Source organism: Echinops telfairi, unplaced genomic scaffold, assembly GCF_000313985.2.
Source record: "Echinops telfairi isolate 266 unplaced genomic scaffold, ASM31398v2 ScPeMD7_7420;HRSCAF=8458, whole genome shotgun sequence".
Classification (NCBI taxonomy): Eukaryota; Metazoa; Chordata; class Mammalia; order Afrosoricida; family Tenrecidae; genus Echinops; species Echinops telfairi.
Genome location: NW_022111320.1, coordinates 39,374,654 through 39,384,736, shown reverse-complemented (window position 1 = coordinate 39,384,736; position 10,083 = coordinate 39,374,654). Strand labels below are relative to the sequence as shown.

The 10,083-nt window shown below is 42.2% G+C and overlaps 1 protein-coding gene and 1 pseudogene across 1 annotated transcript in view; one reads left to right on the top strand and one right to left on the bottom strand.

Annotated features, from left to right (window-relative positions):
- Window positions 1-10,083, top strand: part of KAT2B (lysine acetyltransferase 2B) — a 66,808-nt gene that overhangs the window by 49,059 nt on the left and 7,666 nt on the right. The window contains exons 11-12 of the mRNA XM_004704193.2: window positions 913-1,023; window positions 7,447-7,590. Coding sequence (XP_004704250.2) covers window positions 913-1,023; window positions 7,447-7,590 — 255 coding nt within the window. The remainder of the gene's footprint in view (window positions 1-912; window positions 1,024-7,446; window positions 7,591-10,083) is intronic.
- LOC101652827 lies at window positions 9,328-9,776 on the bottom strand (annotated as a pseudogene).

The window sequence follows — 10,083 nt, the reverse complement described above, 5'->3', positions numbered from 1 at the left end:
GCACCACAGAATAGACTACCTAGGAATAAACTTAAGCTTAAACATAAATGCTATGACTGAACTATTGAATTGTATGAAGTGCCAATAAAATTGTTAAAAAGACAAAAAACCTCCCATTTAATGGGAATAGCAAAGGGAGAGAAAGCGCTTCATTAGTGTACTGTACTGGTGTAGTTACTGTCCTTGGCAAATAGTTAATGACTAATGATCAACTCCTGAGATATGGCACTGCCTTAGAGCACTCGACCTGGTTGTAGGCTTAGAGTCATCTAAAATAAAGACTACTGAATCTTACTGTCTTATTCACACTCTATGTCCACACACAGTATTATACACGCCCACAATAGCAGCCCCTGCTTCTCGGGGTCAAACTGAATTGGTGGCGGTTGCACCTAAAAGTGTGAAGGGTATTTATGTGAAGCTTCTTACCCAGTCTCAGTATATCTTTGTCTTCTCATCATTATTGGGTTATTCTGTATTCAAAATATTCTATACAAGGTTAAAGTAACATGGATAATTTGTACACAAGTTGGAACAGTATGTGGAAATAGTTTGCCTTGGTGTGTAGTATACCTTTCTAGTTATAAAAACATGAAAGAAACCCAGATATGCTAAAAACATCATTAACATGATACAGTCATGACGGTATTAATAATGTTTTGATATATGTTGTAAAGTAGCGCCCATTTGCTCTGATGAACCATTGTATGTACCTCAAAGTTTTTTATGGGAGTTGGTTTGTAACTGTAGGTTGTAAAAAAATTGGATGTTTGTAACCTGGGGACTGCCTACATTAATGTACAGCCCCCTAAAGTTGCCAGTCTTTTCTGATAAATATGTAGTAGTTTTTGGTGGTTTTTTTTCCCCCCTGTAGAAGCTAATGTGTTTGTTTATATGCTGACTTCCACACAGGGCTATGGAACACACTTGATGAATCACTTGAAAGAATATCATATAAAACATGACATCCTGAACTTCCTCACATATGCAGATGAATATGCAATTGGGTACTTCAAGAAACAAGTAGGTTTTCCACCACCCAACACTGACCGTCTTTTAACTCCTTTTCTTAATATCTCCTCAGGTAGACTCTATTGACCCCCAGTGTTTCCTGCTTACAGGAAGGATACACAGTTCCTTTGTGTGCCCTAGGAGTCCTATTAAGGAGCCCTGTTAGCACTGTGGGTTAAGTGTTGGACAGCTAATGGTTTGCTCGGGGGCTCCAATTTATTAGCTATTCCTCATGAGAAAGATAAGTCTATCTGCTCCCATAACAATTTGCTGTTCCAGAAACCCAAAAGAGTGGTTCCATTCTGCCTGTAAGTTCATTTGGAATTGACTCGATTTGATAACAGTGGGTTGGGTTGGGTTTTTTGGTAGGAGCGCTGGTGGTACAGCACTTTGGTATTCTTGACTATTAAGCAAAAGGTCAACAGTTAGAAGCCAGGTGAAAATTTACAGCCCTGGAAACCCGATGAGGCAGTTCAACTCTGCCTCCCAGGATTGCTGTGGTCTGCATAGACTGAAAGGCAGTGGGTTTGGTTTTATGTTTCAGAATAAGGAAATGATCAGATTGGATTAGGGCCTGTTCTTGGTATGTAGTAAGTACTAAGTCAACACTAAATCAATGAATGAATAACCTCCATCATGAAATAGAATATTTCGGCTTGCCAGTACTCACACCTCAAGGAAAAATTTGGGAGTAAGTTCTAAGTCCTGGGTCCTTAGCCATTCCATGGACAAGAAAAACGGCTTTAGTGGAGCAGTCCCCAGTCAGGACACCAGAAAGGAAGCTCAGAAGTTTAGAAATGGCGGGGAGCTCTCTCTCCTATCAGGAGTTTTCAGCTTAACTACTTGAGGATTTGTTTCTGGATGGATATTGTTTCCCAGTTTTGAAATTTTATTTCCTCGTTTTTGTAGAGAACGCACACAGCAAACTGTACCCAATTCACCAGCTTGGATGAATATTATTTTCAATAGCACTTTGTAATTCTTAGGGAACTATGCCTGGTGGCACAGTGGTTACCAGTTGTGCTGCCACCGAAAGGCCAGAAGTTGGAGACCACGCACTCCGCTGGAGAGACTGAAGGCTTTCTGTTTCGGTAAAGGCGTGGTCTCAGAAACTCACACGGGCTGGTTGACCCTGTCCCGCAGGGTCACTGGGAGGGAGTTGGCATGGACTCAATGGCAGTGAGTTTGGTTCGATTTTTATAAATCTTGAAAGTTTTTCTTTCGTGTTTTTGGACTGTAGAATGAATGCGTGGTCACTGTGGAAACTTTTCCAAATAGAGTCAAGCACGAAGCAGAAGGAAGAAGTGCTTGTAGTCCTATAACCCAGAGAAGCGAACTGTCAACACTTTGATACGCCCTTTTGAAAGATTCCGGGCGGGTGCTGTGGTCGAAGCACTGAAGCCCTAACTGAAAAGTTAGCCGTGTGAGCCCCGCAGCTGTTCTTCGGATGCGTCTGTAAGAAGCCCTAGTCCTGGACCCCTGTGGGTGGCTCTACTCTCTTCTGCGTGGAGGGCGAGTTGGAATGGACTCGGTGGCAGTGGGCTTGGCATTGCAGGAGTCATGCTGGATGTTTGGTTTAATTATTCTGGTCACGTCATATATTAGTATATATTATTATTTTCTTATGAAGTTTCTGATGGAATGCCCGATACAATTAAAAAACCAATAACTCACTGCCATCAAGTCCATGACAACTGTTAGCGGTCCTAAAGGACAGGGGAGAGCTGCCCTGTGAGTTTCCCAGGCCGGCGAGAGTGGAGAGCCCCACCCCGTCTCTCTCCCGAGGAGCAGCTGATGTTCCGACTGTTGACCTTGCGACTGGCAGCCCAGTGGGTCCCCAGTATGCCACCAGGACACCTTTCTAAAGTTACTTATTTAAGCAATTTAAAGTAATTTATTTGCCAGGTTTTTGGGATATGCAGGTGTCTTATTGCCCATGGACAAGTCAAAAAGCAATGCTACAAAATCACGGAAACGGGATTAACAACATCAAAAAGAGGAAGCTAGGATTTATCTGCAGAGCCTCCCTCTAAGTGCGTGCCCTGTTGAAGGCGCTGTCATCCCTCTGCACTCTTTATATCAGGCATTTTGACCTCCTGGATGGACTCCGATGAAGCCCCTTGGAGTCTGGGGAGAAGAAGCCGTCTTCAGGGGAAGACCGAGGACCGTCGGGTGGTGAGATAGGCTGAAATTCTCATCCAACAGCCCTTGTTACTCTTAAAAAATTTTTTTTTTATTAAAAGATCATTTTATTGAGGGCTCTTACAGCTCTTATAACAATCCATACATCAATGGCCCTTCTTACTCTTGAGCATTGAGCATTGTCATGGTAGAAAAAATTCATCTGAGAAACTTTCTAACCATTTTTCTTTCCGGGGCAATTTTCCATTTTCTGAAATCTGCATCCCGATAAGCTCCCATGATCATTCTGTGTCCTGTGTCCACAAAACATTCTGTGTTAACAAGTTTACCTCCTTGGGAATCCAAAACACAGCCACCGTAATTTGCAGAATTGGCTTCTCTGTCTTGAATTGGACTGGCTCAGTAGATGCCCTTGAAGATACTGTTTTTATTGAACTTTTTTCTTTGAAGGCTCCCTAATATGACGAAGAGCAGTGTGTTACTGAGAGAACTGTCTGCAACTACCCACTGATGACAGAGATGTGTTTAATAAACATTTTGTTTGGAATAAACCCATATGTATATGAGGGGGTACCCAAAAAACACCGGCCAAAAGCGCCGCTGGTTGGAGCTTTCATAGTATGCAGTTTTCCCCGCTAGGCGAGCATCGAGCAACTCGCTCTGAGTTAGGTCAATGCGTGGATCTCCTGGGAAAGTTCTCTCTGGTCCCACTGACTTTTTGTGTGTGTCGAAGCAGGTTTTTGTGATGGGCGATTTAAGAAAGCAGTGTGAGGCTGGGAAATTTTGTTTCCTGCTCAGGAAAAACGCTGCAGAAAGTGTTGTGATGTTGAACACAGCTTATAAGGACAGCGCTATGGGCAAAACGCAAGTGTATGAGTGGTTTTCTCATTTCAAAAAGGTTGAAATGTTGGCTGATGGCAAACCTTGTTCTGGATGTCCATTAACTTCTAGAACAGCTGAAAATATCAACAAAACTCATGCACTTGTGCTCAAGGAGCCATTGACTAGATGGGGAAGTGATCTGGACTATCTTGGAGCTCAGTTCAGCAAATTTTAACAGAAGATTTGGGAAGGAGAAGGGTCGCTGAGAAGTTTGTGGCGCAGGTTCTGACGGGCCAGACAAAAGAGCATCAACTGGAACTATGCTGTGCTCTGAAAGAACAGCTCGGAAGCGACCCAGACTTTTCCCCCAAGGTCATTATTGGTGATGAGGCATGATGCTATTCTTACAACCCCAGAAGCAAAAGTCAATCATGCCAGTGGAAGACACCATCGTTGTCTTGCCCCACAAAAGCTTGTCAAGTAAAGTCCATGATCAAGATTATGCTCATTTGTTTTTATGAGAGTATTTGGAGTTCATTCCCCGAGTCAGACTTAATCAAGCTTTCTATTTAGAGGTTCTGATTGAACCCTGTGCAACAAAAGGGCCCTGATTTGTGGCAGACAGGGGACTAGGTTTGCCACCATGACAATGCACCTGCTCATGCAGCCATCTCAGTGTGCCAGTTTTTGGCAAAAAGCAACATGCCTCTCTTGCCCCACACACCTTACTCACCTGACCTCGCTCCGTGTGACTCCTTTTTGTTTCTGTGAATGAAGAGGGACATGAAAGGACAGAGATCTAATGACACAGAAGAGGTGAAGAAAAAAAATGAGGAAGGTGCTGTCAGCCATCCAAACAGATGAGTTTGAGAAATGTTTCCAAGAATATTGGAATCGCATATTGGACAAATGTATTAAGTGTCAAGGAGAGTACTTCAAAGGTGATATGGTTGCTTTGTAAAAAAAAAAAAATTAAATACCTAGCTTTGAAAAAAAAAATCCTTTTTTGTGTGGGCCCCCTCGTATGAACTGGAATTGTAGTTGCAACACTTTTTTTACTTACCCTTGTGTTTCAGTGTGTATCTCTCTCTCTCCTTATGTGTTGGCCTCATCTGTAGTCATTCGTTTAGAATACACAGATGTAGGATTGCTTCCAGATATTTTAATGGTTTTTGTAATGTCCTACTATTATTATAACGATTTCGGTCCTGTAGGACAGTGCAGAACTTCCCTTGTAGGTTTCTGCGGCTGTCCATCTTTATGGGGACAGAGAACTCCACCTTCCTGCCTTGTCTTGGGACTGCTGGCCTGTGGCGAGCAGCCCACTCCACTACCAGCGCTCCTTAGTCACAGCAGCTGCTCTTCTTACTAGAAATACATGGATTTTAGAAATACATGGATTCCCCCTTTGGTCGGGAACAAATTGTGTGTGCTTGCATTTCTTTGATCATGTTGAGTTTTCATTTGTTCCTACATTTACTAGCACTTGCATTCTTTTTTAATTGCCAGTCATTATATTTGTTTTTTCTGCTAAAGTATATATTTTTTTGCGTTAATAGAACTTTTTATGCATTCAGATATTATCTTTTGACTTATGGTATTTGCTCTTCTCGGTTTGTCATATGCCTTAATGTTGATTAACTCTTTTTATTCAACAGGATTGGAAAGATTTTATTATTATAAAATATAACTTAAAAAAAATTACTTCCGTACCTGAGTAAAAGGCTCTCCTTACTCTCTAAGTAAGATTCTAAGACCTTGCTGTTTTCTCACTCTTTGGGATGTTTTTGTGACCATTACAAAAACATCTCTTGAGAAAACTCATTGAGGTTTCTATAGTGAGGGCTTTAGCTTTCCCAGGCTGTACCTATAGAATAAGGAGCCCCGATGGTGCACTGTTTAAAGCACTCAACTGCCAACCAAAAGATCAGTGCTTTGAACCCACCAGCCATCTCGAGGGAGAAGGATATGGCATTCGGCTTCTGTAAAGATTTACAGCACTGAAAACCCTGCAGAGCAGTTCTCTGTTCTCCATGGTTGCTAACCACATTAGTCCAGGTTGACTAGAGAAACAAATGCATAGACACTCCTATGTGGGTAATAGAGAACTTTGTACCAAAGAGCAATTGTATATTAAGAAAACATCCAGCCCAGTCCACAGCAAGTCCATAAGTCCGATATTAGTGCATATGTCCAATACCAGTCTGTAAATTCCTCTTCAGATTTACAGAACACATGCAAGGATACTGAGTGCAGGAAGATCACAGGCCAGTGGGTGGAAAGTCTTGTGGAGCCAGTGGTGGTGGAAGCATCTTAGCTCTGGCATGGGTCTCCACGTGACTCCTCCAGCTCCCAGGCTCTGGCTGCCATCAGCCTAGCTCCATGTGGCTGGTCAACGGTAATGTGTAGCAGAAAATGTGTGTCCCACCTCCAGGGAGGAAGACAGGAGTTCCCAGAATCCTCAGGAGAAGGCCATACCCACACAGAGGCCTCATTGGCTATAACCTGATTGACAGGCTAGACTCCACCCCTTCGCAAGTTGACAGGAGATGATGTAACTGCTACACTAACCCTGTGGAGCAGTTATACTCTGTGCTCCAGCGTTGCTGTGAGTGGGAATCCACTCCATGGTAATACATTTGCTCCTTTGACCTTGAATCTCAAAGCAAGAGGTTTTCGCCCTGGTCCTCAAATTATTGTCCTGTCAGAAAATGTTGCCAATCATGACTGGACAGTTAGCTTTTGCTGAAAGGTGAAGCAGGAAACCACTGGTGATAGTTCTGAAGTCCAAGTGAGTTTTCTGCAGAGAACTGAATGAGATACCTTAAGGAAAGTTATTTCTATAATGCTAAATATATAATATGTGCATGTTTCTATTTGTGTATGTACACACATCCATACACATCGTGTGGTATTGCTATGATGGATAGATGTGAATGTATTTTAAAGCATGGATATCCCTGAACAGCCATGTGTTGTGATGGGCTAAACAGTTCTTATATATAAAGTAGGGGGTCTCATTTTTTACAACATTAAGGTTCTAAATACTTTATTGTTGATCATTTTTCTTTGAGAATTTAGATCAGTTTTAATTCTTAATTTGCTTTTAATCATGGGGCCAACTCCCCACTTGGGAAAATCAACATCTATCACATTTACCATATAATTCAAAACTATGGCATAAAATTAAACTTTAATTTTACTTACTAGCTATTTATGCTAAGACTTAAATTTTTATTTGTGTTTTGTTAGTGTCCACTGCTTGTGTTATTATGCTTCTTATTTACATATCTTGACTTCTGATGTTTTCTTAACTTCCCAAGAGGTTAAAGCAGTAATCTTTCCCAGAAAAGATTTTGAGAACTTGAAAGAAACATGTCTTGATGCCTGGCACAGCACCTGGCATATAGTTACACTGAATAGATATTTGATGGATGGTGCTCACCTGAATGCATGTGTTTGATCCTGCAGGGTTTTTCCAAAGAAATTAAAATACCTAAAACCAAATATGTTGGCTACATCAAGGATTATGAAGGAGCCACTTTAATGGGATGTGAGCTAAATCCACGAATCCCATACACAGAATTTTCGGTCATTATTAAGAAGCAGAAGGAGGTAAGCAGACGACTGACTCATGTCACTCTCTTTGAGCCAGGTTTAGCGGGAGTGATTTGCATTTTGCAGGGTTCTGGGTATACAGATCTACCATGAATCATAAACTTAGTTTGTTAGGATTTATCTAGATATCTTTGAAAGTATCCTTTATCTGTCTTCTCGCTCAGGCCCTATTCCAAGGAGGTTTAATACAGAAAACAAAAACACCCCAAAGCATCCTTCCAAATCATATCTATTTACTTTCAAACTGATTTCCAATGGGCATTACTGAGATCTTCACATCTTGATCAGCAATATGATCCAACCCCATTACCTGCGTGCAAGCAGACCATTTCTGGTCCACAATCCAGTTCCTCCTATCAACTTTGATAGCTTTTGATTTGATCTACTTTCTTCTGTATTCATTATTCCTTGTTTTATGGAGGTGAGGAAATGTCAAGGCGTCTGTGTCTGACCTCTGGCGACACAAAGGAGATGGAAATCCAACTACCTAACCGGCCAAGGCCAATCGCCACAAGGCAGAGAGCAGACATGTCTCCACCCTCCATCCTTCTTTCTTTATTCTGACACCACCCACCACTCCCGCTGCACTGTGCATCTGTGTGGGTCCAAAATTTGTTGCAATAGCCTCCCAGAACTCCCAGACAAGACTCACACATATGGGTTTTATTAGGAAAGCTAACAGATTACAAAATGCTAAGAATGCAGTTCTTTGGTCCACAATGCCTCTTCTACAGGCAGTCTAGATGCCTCTGGTTCTCTGCCTCAGCTAGGCGCCTTTGGCCCCTGCCTTGTTCTGCGGGGCAGGAAGATCATCACTCGGCTTCGTTGTCTCAGTGCTGCTCCTCTGCCACTTCAGCAGGGAGCTCACACACACTTTGCTGGTAGCTCTTCTTTCTTCATGGCCTCTGCTTCTGAGATCACACACGCTAGTGTCCAGTGTGATGGCGAAACTCACCAATCCCCCTAGTCAAGGGTCTTCTCCACCCTGACTTTCTTATGCCCACCCAGTCATTCGGTGGGAATGCTGAAAACTACAGATAGAAGAGCCCTATTCAGCAATTTTACTTTACCACAATAGTCATTTGTCTTAATGTCTATACATCTCTCCTTTTATATTGAAAATTCCAAAAGTTTAATTTCTAGGCCTTAAGTGATTTTTTTAATTTGTAAGGTGGTAAAGTCTTCTATGTATATGAACTGAAAAAGAAGTAATAAAGGAAAAGTTAGATTTGACTAATAGTGTTTTTAACTTCTCTAAGGAGCCCTAGTGGCAGAGTAGGTTTATGTTGGGCTGCTAATTCCCAGGTCAGCAGTTCGAAACCAGCAGTCATTCTAAGGGTGAAGGGATGAGGCTTTCTACTCCTGTAAAGGTTTCGTCTCGGAAAGTCCCAGGAGCAGTTCTCTTCTATCCTATAGGGTTCCTGTGAGTCAGAATTGACTCAATGAATGTGAGTTTGGTTTTTGGTTGGGGAGGCAGGAAAAATAATACCATGAAAAGAGTATTATGAGGCTTTTTTTTTTTTTTGGCAACTCCTGGTGTATTTATAAAATGAAAAGCTCTATCAAAATCCACTTTTCACTGGGAAAAAGAGCAAAACAAATCAATCTATAGAAAGTAACTTAACTTTGTTAGATTTCAGTACAGCACACAGTCCATAACAAGCATCTATTGTCCCTATATCCCAAGAGCTGCTTATCTTCCAACTTCAGAATCTTAAAGTAACTTTAATTAGTATTTTCCTGTGTTGACATTTGTTTCTCATTCCACGTCATCTTCAGCCAAGCTCTGAGCACTTACAATTCTCTGCCTAATGGTTGGGAGCTTAGTCAGAAGCACCAGGAACACTGGTGGCGGAACAGTTTGCTGTCACACTTGCAGGAACTGCTGGGGCCTCCCACACACAGTGATTGTGTTTGTCAAATGGTCCACACCTTCTCCTATTCGCCCTGAGCTAGTCACTCTTCACCAAGCCGAATCTCTTCAAGGAAGAATTTCTGAACAGCTTCAGCATCTTTAAGATCTGGGAACTTGGGAAGCCCAGCTCTCTCCTTGACAAGCTTCTGTTTCTTTCTTCGCTCTCTCAGCCTGTTCTTGAACTTAGGGTCAGGCCATCTCTTGCGGTCCAAGGAGTGCAGTACCCGATGAAAAGGGCAGCGGTGATGGCGCTGTTCTGCCCCACCATTTTTTCCTTGACTTTGGAGCGTTGGCTACTGGGGAGTCAGGGGTTAGAACAGGCCTATGAAGGAGCCATGAAGGGGAGCCACCTTTGCTCAAATGGACGACTTTGCTCGAACTCGAGGCTCTTGATTAAACAGATAAACTTTCTGGAGCCCAAGATCCCCTCATTGCTCCGCCCAGGTAGTTGGCCTTCAGAAACAAGGCATCACTGCATGTGTCACTTGTTTTAAGATGCTTTCCTGTATTTTATATTAATGTTTGTTTGATTTCTCCTAATATACACACCTTCATCCACGCTCTTAGTTATTTAT